Source organism: Elephas maximus, chromosome 19 (assembly GCF_024166365.1).
Source record: "Elephas maximus indicus isolate mEleMax1 chromosome 19, mEleMax1 primary haplotype, whole genome shotgun sequence".
Taxonomy (NCBI): Eukaryota; Metazoa; Chordata; class Mammalia; order Proboscidea; family Elephantidae; genus Elephas; species Elephas maximus.
The window spans coordinates 27,503,023-27,528,111 of NC_064837.1; the positions used below are offsets into that span (position 1 = coordinate 27,503,023).

General features: G+C 44.3%; 1 protein-coding gene across 5 annotated transcripts; it reads left to right on the forward strand.

The window, feature by feature from the left end:
- LOC126062417 (histone H2B) lies at positions 1-25,003 on the forward strand. Of its 5 annotated transcripts, none has more exons than XR_007514037.1 (2): positions 1-346; positions 24,779-25,003. XR_007514037.1 is itself a non-coding variant. In XM_049859949.1 (2 exons), exons 1-2 carry the CDS (start codon positions 10,972-10,974, stop codon positions 14,288-14,290), a joined length of 354 nt encoding a protein of 117 aa, XP_049715906.1. In that variant the 3' UTR covers positions 14,291-14,482. The 5 variants fall into 5 exon arrangements, 1 of the variants encoding a protein (XP_049715906.1); XM_049859949.1 differs by lacking the exons at positions 1-346; positions 24,779-25,003 and adding exons at positions 10,972-11,142; positions 14,108-14,482; XR_007514036.1 differs by lacking the exon at positions 1-346 and adding an exon at positions 13,547-13,662.
- The last annotated feature ends 86 nt before the right edge of the window (positions 25,004-25,089 follow it).

Genomic DNA, 25,089 nt, shown 5'->3' on the forward strand with positions numbered 1-25,089 from the left:
TCTATTGGAGAATCTACTAAGAAAGCTAGAGGCCCCCAAAGACCTGGCTGAGCTCCAACTCTATGTCTGAATTTGAGATGAGTGAACTAGACAGAAGGAGCCTGCTTCAGCTGCCAACAATCCACCCTGGCCAAGACAGAGGAAAGTGACCTGACCACCTCTGGCAGTAACGTCTCTACCAGTAGCATCTCTGCCATCAGGAAGTGCCAGAGCCTGGCCCAGGCAGGGCTGGGTTGCAGCAGAGTATATGACCTTCATTAGCAGCTCTCCTTATTCAGAAGGCACCTGTCCGAATCTCAGTGTCCTCATCTGTGGGATAAGAACTCTGGAACAGACACTTTGCAAGGTAGGACTGTCCTATGCCTGGGTTATTTGTGTGGGTTGGTCAGTGGCTAAGCAGGTGACTACATAGAGTAAGATTGCATTCCCAGGAATGTTTGTACTGGTACCTTTTAACATAAGTAGAAATGAATTTCAAAATGAAAAGAAAAAAATTTGACATTTTGGGCTCTCTAGACCAGCTAGGGACCACACTCAAAGACCCTTTAGTAAAGGGATGTATGTGTGTTCCCTGAGCCCTGGGGTTGGTGGAAATTAGGCCCAGTTCCCAGGGTGCCAGGGAAAGAAACAAGTCCCACAGATGAAGAGAAGGTTACAGAGATCATGCAGTGGGGAGGAGCTGTATTGGGATCCAACTGTGATTTTCAAGTGGTCAAAGCAAGAAAACTCTTGTTTTAATCAAAATTTCATACCGGAGCCCAACATATAAAATATACAGACAACATATTCAAAGGGCATCTTATAAATTCATTTTCTAAGCCCAAATTAGTATAAAATGAGACTTTGAGACCAATGAGGACGTTATGATTAACCCAAATCCATCCACTAGGGCTCACCATTGCCTTAAGTCAGCCTTAGGATTCCAATTTACTTTCATATGTTGTTTTGATTGTGCAGTGCCAAGAAAATCCTAATTCACGTGGCTGAGCAATAGTTTGTTACTTGTACAGTTTACATTCAGCCTTTTTATAAGGCCAATGCAGAGCTACAACCTTATTAAATGACACCTTTACGAGAAGTTCAAATAAGCAGAGATGGCAGAAGAAACTAAACACTGAGATCTGCTTTAAAACAAGGTAGCATAGAGCAGGTGAGCTCATTATTAATCTGCTTGGTGATAAAATTTGAATGTCAGCACATCTGGATATGTATGTTTGTGTTACAGTTTAAAATGTATTACAAACCAATATATATTTAATGAGATACACTGACATTATAAGTTTCTTGATGTGATGTCCTGAAAAAGACACATCACTTCTCTGCTTAAGTTGTACGACGCAAATCTAATGATGAGAAACATAATGCCTGTTGCCGTCAAGTTGATTCCGACTTGCAGTCGACTCGTAGTTACCCTATACGACAGAGGAGAACTACCCCATAGAGTTTTCAAGGGGCACCTGGTGGATTGGAACTGCTGACCTTTTGGTTAGTAGCCCAGGTCTTAACTACTGTGCCACCAGAGCTCCAGGAAATATGATACAAACCCAAATTCAGGGTCATTCTATAAAACAACTGATCTGTACTCTTCAGAAATACCAATGGCATGAAAGACAAAGAAAGGCTGAGGCCCTGGTCCAGATTAATGGAGACCAATGAGACATCATAAATAAAGGCAATGGGTGATCCTGGGCTGGATCTCAAACTAGGAAAAATAAAATCGTTGTAAAGGACATTATTGGCACAATTGATGAAATTCAGATATGGACTGTGTATTAGGTAGTAACATTATATCAATGTTAGTTTTTCTGACTTTGATAATTATACTGTGGTTCTGTAAGAGAATGTCCTTGTTCTTAGGAGATACCTGGTAAAATATTTAGGAGTAAAGGGGCCTGATGCCTCACACTGTTCAAAAAAATAATGATAATAAAAGTGTGTGCATATAGATAGATATAAATGGACAAAGTAAATATAGCCAAATGTTAACAGTTGGTGAATCTAGGTAAAGAATATATGGAAGGTTTTTTATTTGCAGTATTATTGCAACTTTCCTGTTAAAGTCTAGGGGCAGTTCTACTCTGTCCTATACAGTCGCTATGAATTGGAATCCACTGGAAGGCAATGGGTTTGGGTTTTTTTTTTTTTTTTTTGGTTTATTTTTGCAACTTTTCTGTTTAAGTTTAACATTGTTTCAAAAGATGAAGTTAAAAATAATCTAAAACTGTTCTAAATTTTTGAAAAATTATTTTAAAAAACATCAAGTAAGCCTTAGAGATGGAAGTCACATCAGAAGTTTGCAGACCTCCCAGGACCAGCACACTCTCTGAAAACCCTGGTAGAAGGGTATCTGTTGGCTCTGGCCGGCATCGATGTGCTAGGAGATTATAAACAGCACTGAACAGACAATTCTAAAAACAAAAATAATTTAATATTTACCTTAATGGCAAATATAAACATGCGCACCAGGGAGAGTAGAGACAGCTTTTGAACATCCTGTTCTCTGCGTGACATACCCTTCCTGTTGTCCTACCCCTCATTCCCTTGCTTAGCTAACTTCTGCCCATCCCTTAGCTCTCAGCCCCAACGTCACTTCCTCTAAGAAGCCTTACATGATCTCCTAAGTCAGAGTTGGTTGCCCCTCCTCTCTGCCCCCTGTTGTTGTTAAAACAAACAAACAGACAAACTCATTGCCCTTGAGTCTGTTCCGGACACATAGTTGGACAGGGTAGAACTGCCCCATAGGGTTTCCAAGGAGCAGCTGGTGGATTTGAACTGCCAATCTTTTGGTTAGCAGCCCAGTTCCTTACCACTGTGCCACCAGGACTCCTGTGTTTCCTGTTATTAGGTGCCGTCAAATCGATTTCGACTCATAATGACCCCATATGACAGAGTAGAACTGTCCCACAGGGTTTTCTAGGCTGTAGATCTTTACGAGAGCAGATCACCAAGTCTTTCTCCCGAGGGGCAGCTGGGTGGGTTTGAACAGCCACTCTTTTGATTAGCAGCTGAGCATTTAACCCTTGCGCCACTACCCTGGAAGTCCCCATTGCTACACTGAACACACCTGAGCCTGATTACTTGTCCATCTCTCTCACTAGACAGGGAGGGATAGAAGCTTCGTCTGTCCTGTTCTTGGTTGTAACTCTGGTACCTTGTAGCACAGTGCCTAGCTTGTGAAGCCCTTAATAAATACATGCTTGATAAATGAATATGTAATGATCTGTGACTCTATGGAATATGTAATGTGAGGGTGTAAATTCTCCCCCTTGGTGGATGTCTTGCGCTAAAATCAGTGTGTGTAGCGTTTACTTCATTCTCATCTCTTGCTCCTGGAAGCAGGTCTCAGGCATGTATTTACTTCTCCTTTTCTGGGGCCAGACCTGCACGCTACTGTGATCACGCTGACCAAAAGTTGTTGTTCTGAAATCCTGTCTGTAGTTAACAGCTGCTGCAGAGAGTCTGTTCTAGGTTCTCTGTGAAAATAAAATATTTACTCCTGCTCTACTTTCCCAGAATGCTCCTGGGCTGCCCCACCCTCCCTCCCTTTACCGGGTGCTGTGCAATCAAGGAACACAGACTCATTTCAACACTAGTCTAGCATAACAGACTTGGGGAGGTTAGAAAAAGCATACTCACACAACACACTTAAAGGGTGTTTTATATATTTTACAAGTCCAAGTTACTATAAAGCAGAAGTAGGAAGGCAAATTTAGGTTGCAAAATAACTTCATAATGTACACACAGCTACATATCAATGATTTGGCACTCTCTGCCTTTGAAATTATCCAAGACACTGCTTTCTGCTCTTTAATGCTTGATTTGAATTAAGAATGATACATCAAAGATAAGATATATGCTTTCTGAGTGTTCTGAAGCTTAAAATTTTATAGAGTTTTCAAGAAGCGCCTGGTGGATCCAAACTGCTGACCTTTTGGTTAGCAGCCGTAGCTCTTAACCATTATGCCACCAAGGTTTCCTAAGTAAAAATGGACCCAACAATTTCCTCTCTGGTGTCATTATGACTTTTACCCGCCGGTGAACCCCTCCATCTCCCACCCCACCCCCCAATATCCCATATATATCTCATAGGATAAAGGAAAGGGAGTCTTCAAAGCACAGGTCACCGTCATAAGCCATGTTGAAAGCCCAGAAAATAACTTAGAAAGTTCATCTCCTCATCTCTAACCATTAAGGACTGAGGACCATCCAGCCAATTGCTAAAGACTTGGCTCTGGATTTGAGAGATTTCTCGTCCCCACTGCCCTGGTGACCCAGCCGTACTCACCCATGACTCACCCATGACTGAGTTGAGTGGGAGAGGGGCTTTTTCTTGGCAGACAGAGCTCCTTTTAACATAATCAAACTAGTCACAGAGGAAGTTGGGAGATGTCAGCTGAGGAGGGGGAAGAGATAGAGAAGGCAGAACCACGGTGAGGGTCTCGAGCAGGTGGACAATAACATAAGACACTGGTTCTCAGTTTTTTAGGTTTTATCCTCCTTTGATGAAAACTTGTGGGCTTTCCCCTGGACAAATATATTAAGACATACACCAAACAGTTTGCACATGGGCCCTCTGAAGGAACCTGTCTATGGACTCCAAGTTAAGAACCCCTGGACTAAAGGAAGAATCACACCTTGGGTCATAACCAGTGGGGAATGGAGAGAAGTTTAATCGAGTCGTCACTGTCAGTAGCCTGTGAGTCACCAGACAGGAACTGTCCCAAGAGCACACACTCCCTCCCCCTGTGTGGGCAGAGGAGCCACAGTTTTAAGACCACAGGCAAGACAGAGTCAGGTGATGTCATAACATAGTTTCTGACTATAAATATTTCCCTGGAATGTGTCCTGTTTACTAATTACTGAGGTGCCTACCACGCTGTCCAGACATGCCCCTAAACTCCCTAGGACAGGGTCCATGCCCTACTCATCCTGTGCCTAGTGGCCAGTGGATATTTCTTAAGTTGGGAATTATCAAGCTAATTAATTAGTGAATGTGTGTGTGTGTGTGTGTGTGTGTGTGTGTGTGTAGAAGTATTATGTTTAAGGCATTTTTTTTCTTTATAAGGCCATGTGGACTTTTGCTAAGCTCCAAGCCAGGTAATCACTGAATCTCAAGCTATTTTAGCTGTTGGAAGTAGTCCTAGAGCTAGAAAATTTGGGAGGAGTATGGTGGGAAGGAGCCCTGGTGGCACAGTGGTTAAAACACTTGGCTGCTAACCAGAAGGTTGGAGGTTTGAACCTACCAGTTGCTCCTCAGGAAAATGACATGGTAATCTGCTTCCTTACAGATTTACAGCCTTGGAAACTGTATGAGGCATTTTTCCTCTGTCCTATAGGGTCACTATGAGTCAGAATCGACTTGACAGCAGTGGGTTTGGTTTTGGTTTGATGGTAGGAACCTATGAAAGGGAAAACCAAAGGGCACAGTCACAACTGATTCATGGATTGCTGGTGTGCTAAGGCAGGACTTCTCAAACTTTAAAATGTGTAAGAATTGTTTGGGGATCTTGTCAAAATGCCAATTCTGATTCATTAGGCCTGCGGTGGGGCCAGAGATCTTTCATTTCTAACAAGCTTCTGGGTGATCCTGAGGTTGCTGGTTTGCAGACCACACTATGAGTGTAGCAAGATGCTGAGGAATCTTAATGGTCATATAATCAAACACCTTCCTTTATCACAGGGGTAAACTGAGTCCCAGGAAGAGTCGCTAACCTTGACTAGGTCATAGTTAAGTAGTGGTAGAGCTGAGATCAACTTAAAGTTTCCAATTGGGGTAGATTTTTTGAATATGATGTAACACTCTTCCTGGAGTATGGGTAGTTTTCCCTATCCAACATGGACATCCAGTTAAGAGATGGCTTTTTGTGAGACAATGTGCAGCGGCTAGGGTAAAGAGAAGCAAGAGGGAGCAGGACCCTAGATCTTCCCATGCCCTGTAGACATCTCTACATAAAAATAGGCACCCAACACACTTTCACTCAGTCTTATTCCTGAACCACTTGCCCAGACTCACTCCATGCCCTATATCCCAACCAGCTCCCAACTCTCCCATCTTCTGATCTTGTTGTTCATTGTCCCTATTTATGAGCTTAGTTTGTCCTTTGGATATGATACTCAACGAAAAAATAGAACCCTGAAACCAAACCCACTCCCGTTGAGTCGATTCCAACTCAGAGTGACCCTATAGAACAGAATAGAACTGCCATAGGGTTTCCAAGACTGAAAATCTTCATAGAAGCGGGCTGCCACATCTTTCCCCCGTGAAGTAGCTGATGGGTTCGAACCAATGACCTTTTGTTTAGCAGCCAAGCACTTTAACCACTGCATCACCAGAGCTCCTTACTCAACAAAGACAGGACCAGATTAAAGTGAATTGTGATCAAGGAGGGGAGCAAAAGTCATGGCCAGGTAAGGAGGAACCTCCTACTTTTCTTGAGTTAACCTTCTTTTTTTTTTTATTTTTAAAAAATTTTTATTGTGCTTTAAGTGAAAGTTTACAAGTCAAGTCAGTTTCTCATACAAAAATGTATATACACCTTGCTATATACTCTTAGTTGCTCTCCCCATAATGAGACAGCACACTCCTTCTCTCCACCATGTATTCCCGTGTCCATGCAGCCAGCTTCTGTCCCCCTCTGCTTTCTCATCTCCCCTCCAGACAGGAGTTGCCCACTTAGTCTCATGTGTCTACTTGAGCCAAGAAGCTCACTCCTCACCAGTATCATTTTCTATCTTATAGTCCAGTCCAATCCCTGTCTGAAGAGTTGGCTTTGGGAATGGTTCCAGTCTTGGGCTAACGGAAGGTCTGGGTCTCAGTCTCAGTCTCAGTCAGACCATTAAGTCTGGTCTTCTTCTGAGAATTTGAGGTCTGCATCCCACCGCTCTCCTGCTCCCTCAGGGGTTCTCTGTTGTGTTCTCTGTCAGGGCAGTCATCGGTTGTAGCCAGGCACCATCTAGTTCTTCTGGTCTTAGGCTGATGTAGTCTTTGATTTATGTGGCCCTTTCTGTCTCTTGGGCTTATAATTACCTTGTGTCTTTGGTGTTCTTCATTTTCCTTTGCTCCAGGTGGGTTGAGACCAATTGATGCATCTTAGATGGCCGCTTGCTAGTGTTTAAGACCCCAGATACCACTCACCAAAGTGGGATGCAGAATGTTTTCTTATTATTGTTTTATTATGCCAGTTGACCCAGATGTCTCCTGAAACCATGGTCCCCAAACCCCTGCCCTGCTTCTCTGGCCTTCGAAGCATTCGGTTTATTCAGGAAACTTCTTTGCTTTTGGTTTAGTCCAGTTGTGCTGACCTCTCCTGTATTGTGAGTTAACCCCCTTCTTAGTGCTTCTATCCAGAGAATCCTAACTTTATTTTTGCTGATCTCTATAAAGTCTGCTTTCTAATGTCTAAGGTCTATGTCTGACAGTGCTTAGCTCTTAGCAATGGCACAGTCACTTTCTCCTAGGGTTCCCAGCCATTCCATGTCTCTAATTGGCTCTTCCACACTGAACAGGGTTTGGTTCAGAACAGCACTGTCTTCATCTTCAGGAGGCAATGGTGGTACCGTGGTAACCAAACTTAAGGTCCCTACCTCTACCAGAGGTTTAGGGTGGGCTTGGGAATCTGAATTTTAAGAAGCATCCCCAGGAAATTCTGCTGCAGATAAATAGGGGGCCTAACTTGGAGAAATATTGACGTGAACTTGGGTGTCAGACATTCAAATCTACCCCTACAATTTATTAGCTGTATAGCCTTGATCAAATTAGTTTATCTTTGCTAGCCTTAGTTTCCTCATCTTTAACAAAGAGTTGATAAAACCCATGTCTGAGTGTTAAGACCATGAGATGAGGTGACATATATATAATGTTTTGTACAGTCCAAGGCAGTTAGTAAGTACTCACTGGCGTTGCTACGAGAATAATTTCTTCCTTTAGCCTCAGAATAGGGAAATTATTGGCAGGTAATAACTGGACATGTTTTTCAGGAGGCACCAGTCCCTGGAGAATGACATTATCCTTGGTAAAGTAGAGGGTCAGTGGAAAAGAGGAAGACCCTCAATGAGATGGACTGACACAGTGGCTGCAACAATGGGCTCAAACATAACAGTGATTGTGAGGATGGCACAGGGCCGGGCAGCGTTTTGTTCTGTTGTACAATGGCCCCTGACAACTAACAGTAATCTGTTACATATCGTTTTTAGCAGATTGAAATTGCCAATATATGCCTGTGAGTCTTCGGGATAATCATCAGTATTATTTTCCTCTGATGCTTTTGGCGATTTATATTAGTAATTGGTTATGATTTCCATTCATAGCCGTTGGCCTTGCACTTTTAGTTGGGGACCACAGTTTGTTGAATATTTTTAAATGAGTGAATGCCACCTGACTAGGCCTTCTGTGGAACATGCCCACTGCGGCACTACGTCTGTCCTTCTGCTGCAAATACTCTCCACCATTCCCTTGACATATAACCAGTTACTACGGTGTCAGTTCCGATTATGGTGAGCCCAGGTGTGTCAGAGTAGAACTGTGCTCCGTAGGGTTTTCAACGGCTGATGTTTTTTAGAAGTAGATCTCCAGGCCTTTCTTCTGAGGTGCCTCTGGATGGACTCGAACCTCCAAATCGTTTGTACCACCCAGGGACTCCTTTTGACATATAAACCAAAAAACCAAATCCATTGCCGTTGAGTCAATTCCAACTCATAGCAGCCCTATAGGACAGAGTAGAGCTGCCCCATAGGGTTTCCAAGGAGAGGCTGATGGATTCAAACTGCCGACTTTTTGGTTAGCAGCCATAGCTCTTAACCACGACACCACCAGGACTCCTCTTGACATGTAGTGCTGGTTTAATTCCATCCCGGCCAGACCCTTCCCATTGCTCCAATCCAGTGACAAGTGCCATCCCACAGAGCTGTGGTGGTAGCTGCTGGTTTGTACTTACTTTCTTGCATGAAAACTGTCAATTCACTTTACCATATATGTGCTGTGTGCATAAATTACCATTTTAAAATAGAGAAGTGATGAGAGGTGAGGCTGGTGAAATGAGAGTAGGATTTGGCATGGTGTGTGGAGGTGTGGCCTTGATGACCAGGTGATAGGGAACCACATTTTGTTTTTAGTTTAGGTTTTTTTTCTTTTTGGTTTTTAATTCAGGCCCCATTGAGTTTGTTTTGTTTTTGTTTTTTAATAATATTTTATTGTGTTTTCGGTGAAAGTTTACACAGCAGTTTAAGTTCCCATTCAACAATTTGTACACAAGTTGTTCAGTGACATCGAGTACATCCTTTACAATACGTGAACATTCTCGTCATTTTCTGTTCTGGTTGTTCTGTTGCCATTAATGTAGTCTCCCTGCCCCCTTACAGTCTTATCTTTGTTTTAAAGTAATGTTGACCATTTGGTCGCATACAGATGATTTTTTTAAAGAAGCACAGTACTCAGGGGTGATATTCTTTATTTTGTGAGCCAATGTGTTATACAGCTAAAAGGTGACCTCAGGGGCAAGCCCTATTGAGTTTATTTTGGTTTTATTTCAAGACTTTGTAAAGAGTATCAAAGGATCAATTCAGAAGGGTTGAACCTACACTGCAGAAGTTACACCCACGATTATCCATCAATGAATAAATACATGTAATAGCCACGCAGAGCACACACGTGTAGCTACAGGATTGTGGGGCTCTGGTGTTCAGGTCTGGAAGGTGGTAAAGTGTGTGTGGGGTTAGGATCAAACTCTCTGGGGCTATATACACTGTATGTGACCCTGGGCAAGTCACTTAAAAGGAGCCTCAGTTTCCTCCTCTGGAAAGTGAAAGTAATACTGGTAGGGTTGCTATGATAATTAAATGAGATAAGGCATGTTAAGCACTTAACATGGTTGTTGCGATATAGCTAAACCAAACCCATTGCTGTTGAGTCGATTCCCACTCATAGTGACTCTACTGGATAGAGTAGAACCGCCCTATAGAGTTTCCAAGGAGTGACTGGTGGATTCAAACTGCCGACATTTTGGTTAGCAGCTAAAGCACTTAACCACTGCACCACTAGGGCTCAACTAATGTAGGCTGACAGCACTGTTATTACTAATATTACTATACACCAGTCTCCCCCACAGGGCTTTGATGCAGCTCATAGCCAGGTGTGGGAGCAGAAACAGTGTCTTCTCTGGTCTGGTTCTTCTCTTCTTTTGACACGTGGTTCTCTGGTGCCCTCTTATCTGTTGGTTCATGTCAGACTGGTCACTTGCTTGTAGCTAAGGTGATATACTAATTGCAGGGAATTCCTGGCCTCTCTATGTATGATTTCTCGAAGTTCAGTCTTGAGTTACAGTGACTTCCTGGCTTTCCTTTGCATACTTTGTCACCTGAGTTCCTACTGCCATTGCATAACCAGGTACGTGCTTGACTTTCAGAAGATACGTTCCTCTCCCAATCAAATATAACTACATAGGGCATAACATCTGTGAATAGCTGCTCCCCTGCCTCCCAACCCCAGATCTTCTGTCGCTGCTTGGCCAAGCTTTTCTGGATCAATGAATCCCACCTGGGATGCTTTTGAAAACTACAGCTTCCAAGGTCCCACTCCCAGTCCTTTTGAACTGAAATCTTTGTGGCTAAGAATCACTATAATGAAAACACCTGGTGTTAAGCGTCAGTGAAGAACTTCTGAGATGAGTGTTGTCTGCTAAACTGATGCCATTCCATCGAGGTGGCTACTCTCTCTTTCACATGGGATAGAGCAGATGGAAGCTTGGGATTTTGAGTTATCCACCTCATGTTCCTTTCAGGAAAGCAGCAAAAGCATGCTTTAGACTCTACACCTAATATCTCTTAAGGATTCTGAGAGCCTCTGTGTCCTGCAGGTGCAACCCCTGATTTAATTAGGAAAGAGGGCCTTCCAGCTCTCCCTATAAAACCTCTTTGGCGCGTGCATTTTCCCGTGCTGGTACTCAAGACTGGAAGTGGAAGGATTGAGCCTTCGACATGTACTACGTCTGCTTAGGTGGCCTAAAATTCCCTAAGAAGAGCGAAGTTCATATCCCAGCCAAAAAGAAGTATGAGTGGGCCAACTCAGCCTTTGAGAAGAAGAGGAGGAGGAGGAGGAGGAAGAAGAAGGAGGCCCATTTTTGTTACATGGGGAAAATCCTAAAGCAAGTGAGTTGGGACTCTCCCTGTGGAAACGTAGAATGGCCAAGAGAGGTATCGTGTTAGTGTGTTCTCGGTGTGTTCTTGACTTCAGCTTATTCTGATCTGGGAGTCCTTCTTCACACATAGTTCGCCTGAAAAGTTATATGTAAACAGCTTGTGTAAACTGGTTCTGCTGACGGCCGCTATCTTCTGCTTGGCTTTCTGTTGGCAGCAACTCGGAACACGTGAGCTCTCAGTGTCTCTGTTTCTTGTATCTGTTGACAGGTAATCTGTAAACTGATTCTCAAATGCCCCCTCCTTTCCTTAAAAACCAAGAACAAAAAGCCTGTTGCCATCAGGTTAATTCCGACTCATAGAGACCCTATAAGACAGAGTAGAACTGCCCCAAAGGGTTTCCAAGAAGTGGCTGGTGGATTTGAACTGCCGACCTTTTGGTTAACAGCCTGCACTCCTAACCACTGTGCCATTAGGAGCCCTTTTCTTATAAGGCACAGTGGTTTTCTTATAAGGAGGCTTTTTCTTATAAGGCACAGTGGTTAAGCACTCAGCTGCCAACTAAAAGATGGGTGGTTCAAACCCGCCAGGTGCTCTGCAGGAGAAAGATGAGGCAGTCTGCTTCCGTAAAGATTTACAGCCTTGGAAACCCTGTGAGGGAGTTCTACTCTGTTCTATAAGGTCGCTATGAGTTGGAATTGACTCTACGACAATGGGTTTGGTTTGGGGTTTTTCTTATAAAGGGGGCATTCACTACCTAGTCCCTTCTGTAACTTTGAATAGCTGGATATATCAGGTTTGATAAAATGATGCATCTGTATTTAGAATCTTCCCTAAGTGGTCAGGTACCCTTATTCCTTCTCCCTCCCTGACTCCGTCTCCCTCACTGACTCCTCTCCTCCACCCAACCTCACGCTTTGACACATAAATTGTAGGAAACAAAATTAGAACAGTGTTTGTTTCTCTTCAAGAGAAGCTTTGAAATATATGCAAGGGCTTGATTTTGAATTTTGCTTCTACATGACAATGAGGCAAGGTTGAGTGTTTCTCTGTAATTGTACCACAATACAGGGAGTATTCCAGTAGTCATTTGGAATCTGTTGTTTATCCTGGAAGAAGGAAGGGGAAATGGAATTAGGAAATACGGGAGAAGGAGAGAAGGTGTATGATACAGAGCAGGGATTCTCAGCCACAGCACTATGGACATTTTGGCTTAGATAATTCTTTGCTATGGGGGGCTGTCCTGTGCATTGTAGGCTATTTAGTAACATCCCTGGCCTCTACCCACTAGACGCCAGTACCCTCGCTCCAGTTATGACAACTAAAAATATCCCTTGGAGGACAAATTTCCCCCTCCCAATTGAGAACTACTGATACAAAGCCTGCAATTGGCCAGAGGGGCCCTGCATGGGAGTACTTAGATTCAGTAGGCCTTTAGATATTACCTAGATATTCCCCTCTAATAATTAGTCTGTCCTCAGCCTGTCACTAACTGTGGGAGCCTGGTAGGCCACTCTGCTTCCTTCTCCAAAGGCTTGGATTCGTGCCTTGGGTCAGCCTCTCAGGGCGCTATAAGTATAAAACAAGATACGGCTTGGATAAATGTATTGAGTATCTAAGTGCAAGCCAGGTCTGCTGGGGAAGCTCTGAGGAAAACGGCATAGTCTCTCTTGTAAAAGGGCTCACAATGCAGGGGTGGGAGGGGGCGTTGAGGAGATACTTCCAAATGGTTAGAACAGGAGAGAATTTCAGATCCCATTCCAAGGCTTTCTTTTCACAAAAAGGAAACTGAGGCCCAGAGTGAAAATACGAGTTGCTTTTTTTTTTTTTTTTTTTACACGATGCTTAATGTCCAGGCATAGCAAGGATTAGGGCCCTGGGCAGGTGATTCTTAGGGCAGTGTTCTTTTCACTACTCCAGTTGCCTCTCTAATTTTGTTGTTGTAGCTGTTAGCTGCCATCACATTGGCCACCAACTCATGGCGACCCGAATAAACACTGTGCCATCCCCAGGATCTGTTGAGGATCGGACTGTTGTTACACATAGAGTTTTCATTGGCTGACTTTCAGAAGTAGATTGCCAGGTCTTTCTTCCTAGTCCATCTTAGTGTGGAAGTTGCACTGAAACCTGTTAAGCATCATAGCAACACACAAGTCTCCAATGACAGATGGCTGGTGGTTGTGCACAAAGTACATTGGGTGGAAATTGAACCCCGGTTTCCCGCAGGGGAGGCAGGAATTCTACCATTGAACCATGACAGGACCATGAATGACATCAGGCAGCATGTGATACAGACCCTGAGAGCACAGAGTGCCATGGTCCTCAGAGGGAGGAGGGACTCAATAAAGTTGTGTGGACCATAGATAAAGTGGGAGGTGACACTTGGGGTGGAGCCTTAAAGAACGGACAGGATTCAAAAGGTGGAAATAGGCATGGTCATGCTGGGTAGAGGTGACCGGTAAACAGTGGCATGGAGGCTGGAAAACAGAGGGACATATCTGAGGAAGAGCCAGTTTTCTATCTTAGCTGGAGGTAAGTCAGTACAAGGAAGTAATGAGGAGTAAGGATGGAAATTAAGAAATGTTAAAGTAAGATGCTTACTAATATATAGAGTGTGAAAGTACATTCTAAACTAAAATTATATTTTCCATCTTCAGAAAGTGTTGGGTGTTAACTCCGTTTCCATTAGGAAAAACCAAGGCACAAAAGCGACCAGAGTTAGTCTGTATTATGTTTATTATGGGTTATGTTTCAGCTACTGCTTCCTCAGCTTATCTTTCCTACCAGATGCAAATTCCCCTTCCTCCCTCTTCCCAAGAGGCTGTTGATAGGTACTACAGCCTAGTTTCTTTCTTCACATCCCTAAACTTCTTTGGGTGGCTTCTGCGGATCCACATGGATATGAAACCGTGGAAACGTGAGTGCCTACTATAGGAACCTTAACATCTCTGCCTCGCCCCTGCTGTTTCTCTCATAGACCCACCCAGACTTCAGTGGGTGCTCCTGGGTCTTGGAAGCACTGGGCTGTCTGGATGACTGGCAACTGGAATGGGTTAGCCTGGAGGCGGTTAGACTGTCCTTTTACAAGCACAGAAGAGCCATCACCAGCAGAGAGATCCTTGAAGCCATGAAGCAGAGATCCCCTCGGAGGAGCTTTTGAATAAATGAAGTGGCTCTGAATGGCCCTATTGTTGAAATGACCACACTTGTCAAAAAAAGAGTGGTTATGTCGGAGGGCTGAGCTGGATGACAAGGTGTCTGAGAGGCACCTGCTGCATCAGGAGTTTCGGCGTTACAAACCTGGTCTCTGGGTCCCTTGTTTTTAGCATCTTACTTTGTGAAACCAAATAAAAGCTTTTCTCGTGTGCGTGTGTATGTGTGTGCATATGTGTAAAATGCTTGTCGTCTGTGGCTTTTTAGTTTTTGTTATGCATGCTTTCTCTGCTGTTCCCCCAATATGTTTACCCACTCCAGACCCAGGGTGGAGACTTCTGTGGGAATAAACTGAGATCGTGGGGAGATGTGAATCAGAGACAGACTGGCTTGAAAGTGAACGGCATGGGCAAGACTCTCAGTGTAGAGAGCAGTAAGGAGTCCCTGGGTGGCGTAAATGGTTACACGCTCAACTGCTAGCTGAAAGGTTGGTGGTTTGAACTCATCTAGAGGCGCTTCGGAAGACGGGCCTGGTAATCTGCTTCCAAATAGTCACAGCCTTGAAAACCTATGGAGCAGTTCTGTTCTGCACACACGGAGTCACTAGGAGTCGGAATCGACTCAATGGCAAATAATAAGAGGACTGCTCTTGGCTTCTGGCTTTCTTTTTTTGTTTTTTTGCTACAGTCTTCCTTCTTCACCCCATGGTATAGACAGATTGTTATGGCTACTGAAAGTGTTTAGAGAGATGCTGTTTGAATTTCTATGGGAGAAGGATGATTTCTTATTTAGGCACACTGCCTCGATTTATAGAACTAAAAAAATAAAGCGATAGGAGATCTTTCAGCTCTTTGAGCAGATGGCATATGGTGTTGGTCATCTATATAGAGCTTAACATAGTAACGTGTATGTGATAAGTGTCTATCAAATGTATAAGCTGGTCCCAACTGTGGGAAAACAAGAAAACAGTCACTGTATAATACCAAAAAAAAAAAAAAAAAACCCAAACCCATTGCCATCGAGTCGATTTTGACTCATAGCAACCCTATAAGAGAGTAGAACTGCCACACATGGTTTCCAAGGAGTGCTTGGTGGATTTGAACTGCTGACCTTTTGGTTAGCAGCCATAGCTCTTAACCACTATACCACCAGGGTTTCCTACTGTATAATAGTACTATAAAAAGACAGCAAGGAGCAGAAAGAATCAGTGGGACGACATGCTTTGGATACATGGGTCTGGAAAAGCCTGAGTAGGTGACCAGAAGAAGAAGGTGCTAAGCGTGGGGAAGGTTTCTGGGCTAAAGGAACAGCATGAAGCAGGAAAGCTTTGACTTGTTAGAGAAACTAAGTGAAAGCTAGGGCAGGTGGGCTCTAGCAAGTTACCCCACCGCCCACTGCTGTCAAGTCCATTCTGACTTATAGTGACCCTAAAGGACAGAGTAGAACTGCCCCATGGGGTTTCCAAGGTTGTAAATCTTTACGGAAGCAAACTGCCACCTCTTTCTTCCATGGAGTAGCTGGTGGGTTCCAACCTTCCACCTATTGGTTATCAGCTGAGTTCTTAATTGCCTCACCACCAGGGCTCCTCAAGCAAGTAAGGGGGAAGTATAGTAGGAAATGAGATTGGAGAAAAAGGCCAGGGCCAAGTGTTGCAGAATTTGGTTCTTATTTTTAAGTACACTGAGAAGCCACTTAAGGATTTTAACCAGGAAATTGACATCTGACTTAGTTTTGTTCTTTTTTTTAGTTGAGGTGTGACCCACAGTAAAATGTATGAATCTCAATGTTTCACATACACGATACCAAACCCAAACACGTCACCAGAGTCGGTTCCGACTGATAGCGACTGTATAGGACACAATAGAACTGCCCCATAAGGTTTCCAAGGCTGTAAATCTTTACTGAAGCAGACTGCCATATCTCCCTTCCGTGGAGCAGCTGGTGGGTTCGAACCGTTGACCTTTCCATTAGCAGCTGAGCGCTTGCACTGTGCCACCAGATGTAAATTCAAACAATATACTCTCGGATTAAGGCACAGAACATTTCCATTACTGGCTTAGTTTTTACAATCACTGTGGCTGCTATGTCAAGAATAGATCGAAGAAAGTGTGGAAACGGGAAAATTTGTTAGAAATATGTTGCATGCAGTGGCCTGGATGAGTGTAGGCAGTAGTGCAAATGGAGGGAAATGAAGAGATTTGAAATGACTTTTGGAGATAGAATCAATAGGATTTGCTAATGGATTGGAGATAAGGCGTAAAGAAAAAAGTAATGATTCCTAGGTTTTAGGTTTGAGCAGTGATAGTACCATTTATGGTGCTAGAGAAGACCAAAGAAAGGAGAGCAGGTATTTTGGGGAAGGCGTAAATTGAGAATTCCATTCTGGACATGTTAATCTTTAAATACTTAGTGAAACATCCAAACAGAGATTTCGTCAGAAATGGGCTAAAGATACAAATCTGGGAGTCATCAGCATAAAGAAGATGATATATAAATCAGCAGGAATGGGTGTGATTAGTTAGGAAGATGGGGTAAAGAGGAAAAGAAGATGATCCAGGGCCAACATCAAAGTAATTCCAATATTTAGGAGAAGCCAATAAAGGAAACCAAGGAAGAGCAGTCCAAGGAAACAAGAGAGGGTGGAAGCCAAGAGGGACACAAGTGGTCCACTGTGCACAATCCTGGCCACAGTATTAAAGACATTTATGTCCATTGCATTTGGCAACATGGAGGTCACGGTGACCTTGAGTGGTCAAGTCAGTGGAGTGGGCCATGTGCCAGCTATATTTGAGCAGATTGAAGAGTGAATGGGAGGTAGTAAATAGAGATGGCTTTTTGGATGGTGAAGAAGACAAAAGGAGAAATGCAATTACAGAAGAGAAAGATGTGGGCCAGTGGCTGGTATAAAAAGAGATTTATACTAGAGCTTAATTGCTCTTGGTATAAAGAGAGATTTATAGGATGAATTGCTCTTGGTATAAAGAGAGATTTATAGGATGAGATATACTAGAACTTAATTGCTTGCTGATGGGAGTTCTCCAGGATAGAGGGAGATACTATTAATCCAGAAGAAAGTATAGAAAACCAAAGGATCTAGGACCTTGAGAAGGTGGGGGGGGGGGGGTGGAGTGGGGTTCAGAATGGAAGTGAAAGAGAAGGAGAAAATGTATACAAATGTTGATAGTTTTATAGGTTTGGTGATGAAAAGATGAGGAAGGTACTAGCGATTTCATTTTTTACGATGAAGCAAACAAAGCTAGAGGAAGGGACATGGGAGGTTTGGAGATAAGATATGAAGTCATTGCCTAAGGAGTGAAAAAGTAAGACACATACAGACGAATGGCTAACCAGGAGTGAGTGCCTATTTGAATTGGTGACCATGAATCGAAAGCAATGCCAGTCTTGTGAGCTGTGTGCCTTTCTCCAGTCACAGGGTCTGCTTCAGTGCAGGTGTGGGAACACAGTTTGGGTTCTGTCAAGCAGTCTAAGAAGAGAGGGCCAAGAGAACATCTCCATGATAGACCATGTGATCCAGGCCATCTAGGAGGGACGTGCGGATGAGGGGCAGTGAGAACGTCATGGAGCTCATGGAAGGCACAGACTATGTCAGGCCTGAAAACAGTCTAAAAGAAGGAATGGTTAACATGCTTGGCTGCTAACTGAAAGGCTGGAAGTTCAAATCTACTCAGAGATAGCATGGAAGAAAGATCTGGCCAATCTACTTCCAAAAATTCAGCCATTGAATACTATGGAGCACAGTTCTATTCTGACACACATGTGGTTGCCATGAGTCAGAATTAACACAGCAACTGGTTCTTTCAACGGGTCAAGGCATTGCCTAAGAAACAGCAGTGACACCCAGTGACCAGTCCTTAAAATGCATCTTCTTGGTTTTAAGTTGTCCACAGGTCCTGAAGCAACTTTGTAAGAAATTATCAGCCCATGTTCTGCTCTATTTGAAAGGCACTTAAGCCTCCTCCTCTCCCCCCCACCCCACCCCCAGTTGTCTCTCTCAGGATTCTGTACCACTGGGCCTGGAATCTAAGAGGACGAAGAGGCTGCGGCTCAGTGGGTGACTAGAAGCAGACTGCTGAGGACTGAAGACAATGGTGGGTAGGGGCCCGTTAGCTTTGGAGGCCCAGACCAGGGCTTTTCTTGCTAGGTTCCTGCTGTCCTGGGATACCCCACGTCCTGGGAAGGCTTTGGGAGTTCCTAAAGCCCTGCCAGGGTTTAGACAAATGCCTGGTAGTGACAGAGCTCTTCCAGCCTACAGTTGTCCTGGGGAATTGCCATCCAGGCTGACTTGAGAGCTGAGTGAGGACTCCCCTCTCTCCACCACCTCAGTGGACTGTCCTCAGTGTTCTGAGAGGATCCTAGTGTCTCTGACTGCCAGCTTCTCCTAACCCAAGCACTGGAATCTGACTTAGCCTAGTGGGAAACTCAACTTCCCCCTCAAGCCCTGTCATTCATTGTATTAGTTCCTTAGGGCTACCAGAACAAACTACCACTTGCTGGATGGCTTAAAACAACAAGTTTATTTTCTCACAATTTTGGAGGCTGAGAGACCAAAATCGAGGTGTCAGCAGGGGTATGGCCTCTCTGAGAGTTCTAGGGGAGAATCCATTCCATGCGTTTCTCTTAGCTTCTTGTGTTGTTGGCAATCCTTGACATTCCTTGACTTTTAGACGTATCACTCCAGTCTCTGCCTCCATTGTCATATTCCTCCTGTGTGTTTCTCTGTCTGTGTCTTTTTCCCTTTTTTAAGGACACCAGTATGTTGGATTTAGGGCCCATGGGCAGTTCTACTCGTTTTATATGGTCGCTATGAGTTGGAGTCGACTCAACGGCAATGGATTTGGTTTGGTTCTAGTCCAGTATGACTTCGTCTTAACTACAATCTGCAAAGACCCATTTTCCAACTAAGATCACATTTGGGCTTCTAGAAAGGACATGAATTTGGGGAGACACTGTTCAACTCATTACACCCATCATAGGTACTAGGCTTGACTTCTGGGCCAAGGACTTGGGTAACTCCCTTAGTTAGGGGCTGTTCTTCCAACAGGAGATACAGAGGACCAAGAGAGGACACCTTGCCCCCCCCCCACCCCTTTGCAATACTTTTACCATTCTGACCAATTGCCTTTTATCGGGAGCTGCTGTTTATCTTCCACTTTAAGAGGTCAGCAAATCAGGTGTTAATTCCAAGCCCAAGAGGGGGAAATGAGGGTCATTTCACTGAGGCCTGGAGTCAAGCAGGTGAGAGAGGTGGTTCCTAAGATGGTGAAGAAATGGAGGAAGAGTGAGTCTGACTCCCTGTAACCCACTTCCCAATCCCTTAGCTCATATCCCTGGTTTGAACTTGACTTTGAACTTAGGGACAACTTGGTGTAGTAGAAAGAGCCTGCACTGAATTTGTAGTCAGATAATCACGACCTCTCTAGACCTCAGTTTTCACGTCTAAAATGGTATTACAATAAAAAATAATAATAATGAAATAAAATGGTGATGGTAATGCCCAACGCACTGGGTTGTGGGGAAGGTCAAATGAAAAGATATACATGAAAGTACTGCTTACGCTGACAGTGCTTTGGTTTAGGACATTGTTCTTAGATATTTGTACCAAGGCAGATTTCATAAGCTTTAAGGAGAAAGAAAAAAAAAAAAGAAAAAACAACTTCATGGTCATGAAATTTGATTAGAGGTGGTGAACTTCTAGTCACTAAGAATGATCCATCCAAGGCAAGGTCACAGCTGATGTCCTTTCCAGACTGAGAGAACAGAGAGGGAGGATGGTGTAACAGAAAGCAGACGGATCGGGTTTGGAGTCAGACAGACTTAGCTTTGGATCCCAGCCCTGCTAGTGACTAGCCGTGGTACCTCAGACAAGTTACTTAACCTCCCACATTCTCTGTGTCCTCCTCTTTGAAGTAGAGATAATTCTTACTTTCCTGAACGCTGAGACAATTAGGTAGGTGCCATCTGCAGAGCACCTGGAACAGATTGGGTACTCAGTGAATGGTATCTTGAAAACTCATTAATTATCTTACGAGCTGGGTGACGTTACCGTATAGCACAGCTTTGCAGACAGACAATTCTAGGTCTGCATCCCAGTTTTACCACTTACTATAGAAACACGTTTCACTTCCTTGAGCCCCGGGTTTCTCATGTGTAAAGTGAGGGAAGAATAAAGTCTACTGGAAGGAATTATTGTAATAATTATGTAATCTGTGTAAAGTGGAAACCCTGGTGGTGTAGTGGTTAAGTGCTACAGCTGCTAACCAAAGGGTCAACAGTTCGAATCCGCCAGGCACTCCTTGGAAACACTATGGGGCAGTTCTACTCTGTCCTGTAGGGTTGCTATGAGTTGGAATCGACTCGATGGCACTGGGTTTGGTGTTTTGTTTGGTTATGTAAAGTACTTAGCCAGTACCTGGTGCATAAAATTCTCAAAAATTGGAGCGATTATGATGAATACAATCATGCCGAAACATCAAGGGGGGCAGATGCTGATCAGGCCAGTTTAAAGCTGGAGACCCAAATGACTGCTCTTTATTGAAGCATTAAACCTATTCTTAAACCAACCTCATCTGGTTCAGTAAACTGTGGGAAGTCATTTTCCCTTACGCACCTACCCATCACTCCCTCAATACTCAAGGCAAGAGAGGTTTTAGTTGATTCAGTTTTTTTTTTTTTTTTTTAAAGGCGGACACAATAGAATACTAGAATGGGCAAGAAAGGAAGGCTGTGTAATCTGTCTTTAAGAGCTCTTTAAGAAAAGTCTTTTGAAGATTTAGTGTTTTTGTCAAGAGTATAGTTCCCACCCCTCCACCCAATTGCCCAGGTGTACATGCCCTAAAGTCCCTTGGGGAACTACCTGTTTGGGTCTCTATGTGCCCTGGCCTGGCTGCCTTAACTTGGAGGTGTTGCAAAGTTGGCCTCTATCCCTAGTAGGAATCCCGCCTGCCTTTGCTAGCTCCCATAGCAGCTCTCACCCTCCTCCAGTCTTCTCCTTTCTTCCTGCTTCCTGGTCCTCCCTGGTGCTCCCAACCAGCTCCAGCAGCTGTGGATGTTTGCTGGCTTTTGCTCCTGCAAGAAGGATGGGCTTTCACCAAGATCTTGGCTCACACCCACAGCTCAGAGAAGGCCTGACCTGTGTGTACCCAAACCCCTCCCTGGCTGGCCTCTCCTTTAGGAAAGCTGTTCACTATCCCATGGAAGGACCTGAACACTTAAAACAAGCAGGGACTCAGAATCAAATCAGACATTTGAAATTGTGACTCTTTAATTAAGGCCATCCTTCCTTCTCTTCCCAATGTTGGTGCTTTCACCTCTCTGAGTGCTTCCCATGGGGTTAACTCTCCTGCCACACTCCAGCGGGCCCCACGTGCCAGGTGCAGGTCTAGAGTTCTGTTCCCACTGTAGAATGACAGTAGTAATAACAAACGTTTATCTTCCACCCCTTTCACAAATGCTTATTGAGCACCTACTAAGTGCCAGGCACTGTTCTAGGTACTGGGGATCAGCAGAGAACAAAACAGTATATATATAAAAATATATAACATAATGTCAGGTGGCGATAGTGCCATTAAAATGAAAAATACCAAACCAGTTGCTGCAAGTCAATTCCAACTCATGGCGACCCCGTGTATGTCAAAGTAGAACTGTGCTCCAGAGGGTTTTCAGTGGACAATTTGGGGGCAGTAGATGCAAGGCCTTTCTTTCGAAGCACCTCTGGGTGAACTTGAACCACGAGCATTTTAGTTAGCAAATAAACAGAAAACAAATCAGGGCCAGGGGAGCACCAATGATGGGAGAGGCTACTTTAGATACGGTGATCAGGGAAAGCTTCACTGTGGAGGTGACCCTTAAACAGAGACCTGAGCAAAGTGAGGGAGTGAGCCATGGGAATAACAAGGTTAAGGATTCCAGAGGGCCCCACCCAGAGGGTGAACTTGGCATATTTGAAGAACATCAAGAAGGCTCCCTTTTTTTCCCATGCCACATTAGGATGAGCACTTTAAATGCTTTATCTCATTTAATCCTCAAAACATCAGTATGTCATAGGTTCTACTATCATCCCATTCTACAGATGAGGGAACCGAGGCTCAGAGAGGTGAGCAAGCTGTCCAAGATTCCACAGCTAGTAAGTGGAGGAGGCAGACCTCAAATCACTGTTTTTCTGACTCAGGCTTGTGCTGTTACCAGCCTCCCCGGTGGGGGTGCAGGATGCCATTCTGCTGCCCCTCTGACAGTACAAGGTAGGTCAGAAGGGCTTAGGGAGGGTTATAGGCAACATGAGAGGTGCTTCTTCTGGGAGCAGGAGGGTTTTTGCTAGTAGTCCTGTCCAGAAGGAAGGGGCTGCTGCTAGAGATATGGGTTGGGGGTGGGAGGAAGAAAAGTGGCCAACATCTGTCTGCTGCTGTCCTTTTCCACCTCTGTCTTCTGAGTTGTCTTTCACAGGGTAGGCATCTTGGGTGCTTGCTGTCCAAATCAGCCAACCGGTACTATCACCTCCTACTCATTGTTGTTGTTAGTTGTCATTGAGTCAATTCTGACTCATGGCGAGACCCTATTTATTACTAATACAAAAAGAATCACCGGGGCGTTACAAAACACTGCAAGTTTGACACTGTTCAAGAATCACCTGGGAGCTACACGTGATACAAATACATCTATGTAGCAGGCAGCAGAAGTAAACCAAACATAATAGACCAAACTGATATCAAGAGGGAATAGGCAGAGAAGTATATTACCTAGGTCACACAAAGTAAATGTATTTTTGTGGATGGATGTGTGTGAAATTGGGTTTTGGTGTGTGAAATTGGGATAGAATGGCTCTATTTGTTGTAGCCAGGGCCATGGCAACCTGCCCTGGTTCCAGAAACTCAGGGAGCTAGAAGAACTATCAGTTTCCTGGTATATTCATTTTCTAGGGCTGCCATAACAAATTACCCCAGACCAGGTGGCTTAGAACAAGAAATTTACTCTCTTGTAGTTCTGGAGACAAGGAGTCTGAAATCAAGGTGTCAGCAGGGCCATGCTCCCTCTGAAGGCTCTAGGGAGGAATCTTTTCTTGCTTCTTCATGGCTTCTGGTGGCTCCCAGCAGTCCTTGGTTTTCGTTGGCTTGTAGCTGTGTCATTTCAATCTCTGCGTTTGTCTTTACAAGAGCTTCTTCCCTCTCTCTCTCTCTGTTCTCTCCTCTTCTTATAAGGACCCCAGTCATTGGATTTAGGGTCCACCCTAAGCCAGTATGATCTCACCTTAACTGATTATATCTGCAAAGAGCCTCTTTCCAAATAAGGTCACATTCTGAGGTTCTGAGTGGACATGAATTTTGGGGAGACACTATAGGTAAGGTTGCCATGAATTGGAGCTGATTCGATGGCAGCTAACAACCAATTCAGCCCACTAAAGGTGGCCTGGGCTTTGGAGCCAAGAAGTCTCGAGGTCTACTCCCTTCCCTACCACTTATAAGCTGAAAGAGCTCAGGGAAGTTACCTTATCCCTCCTACTCTATTTCCTCCCGTGCAAAAGAACAGAATCATACTGACTTTTTGGGGGTTGGTGAGAGAATCAGATAAAAATGTCTGGTATATAGAAGATGCTCAACACATTTCACTCCTTGCTTGGATGATGTGTGAGCTTGCACCCATTGGCCAGGAACCAAGCCTCTCCCCTCCTCACCATGGTCAGCGCCATTTCTTATCTGCTGGCTTTTCCTCACTAATCGCTGGGTTCAGCCCTCAATTTGGGGACCCTTGGTACACAGTTTGATGTTCAGATTGAGTGAAGAGAGGCCACATGTGGGAGTATTTGAGTTTTGGGGAGCAGTCCAGCAACCATCTCTCTTACCTATGCAGGAGAAACTCCGTTGTGTGACTTATTAGAATATTGGAAGGCAGGTAACTGCCTGGGCCTCATCTCCCAGAGTGGGAGCAGTTGGGCTGAGGTCCTGCCCAGGAGTTTGAATCTTGAATGAAGGATAAGGTTGAAGGGCACGTGAGAATCGTTTTAGGGTAGTGATACCCGGCCATGCAATGGCAGCTTCCTGGTCCCTGGAGCCCCAGTGGTATGTACTCATCTCCTAATCTGAGTTTTCAGCCTCCAACTGATTCTGTGGGGATCCCATGTTCTCTCAACAAGTCCCCTTTTCATATAAGACAATCAGTTTCTGTCACTTGCAAGCAAGAACACTAAGTGACTCAAGATCTTCTCAGATCCATCCAGAGAGACTCCAGGGGGCACCTAGGGTGTCAGGAGCTGCTGGGGTGATGGAGGCAGCTGGCACAACTGTGCCTATGATCCTGCTCCTGGCATCTGGGTGGTGGATGGTTAATTGAGGCATTTATACTATCAGCTCCAGGCTACAGCTGAACTATTTTTCACTTCTTTGTATGTTTTTTGTGTGTGTGTGTTTTCTAAGTGTTGTATGTCTTTTTCTCTTGGGTTGTAAACTCCTCAAAGTTAAGGCTTTCTTTCACATCTCTTCTACAGGGTCGTAGAATCGCAGACCTGGAAGAGACTAGAAGAGATCGTGTGATTTAACGTCTTACCTTACTTGTTGAAAGAACATGGGATGCCCACCAAATGTCTAAACACCCAAGACAATAGCCTGCTGTTCTTTTCAGAGAATGTCCAACAAATGGAGATACTACTGCCTCCAGTCACCCATTCTCTTTGTTGCTTGCTGCAGCCCACTTACCTTACACAGAACGCAATGCTCAGTAGCTCCTTCCTGAAAGCCCTTCAGAGGGTGACAGAATCACCCCTCAGCCCTCTCTGCTCCGAGTGCCAGGGGTGGGAAA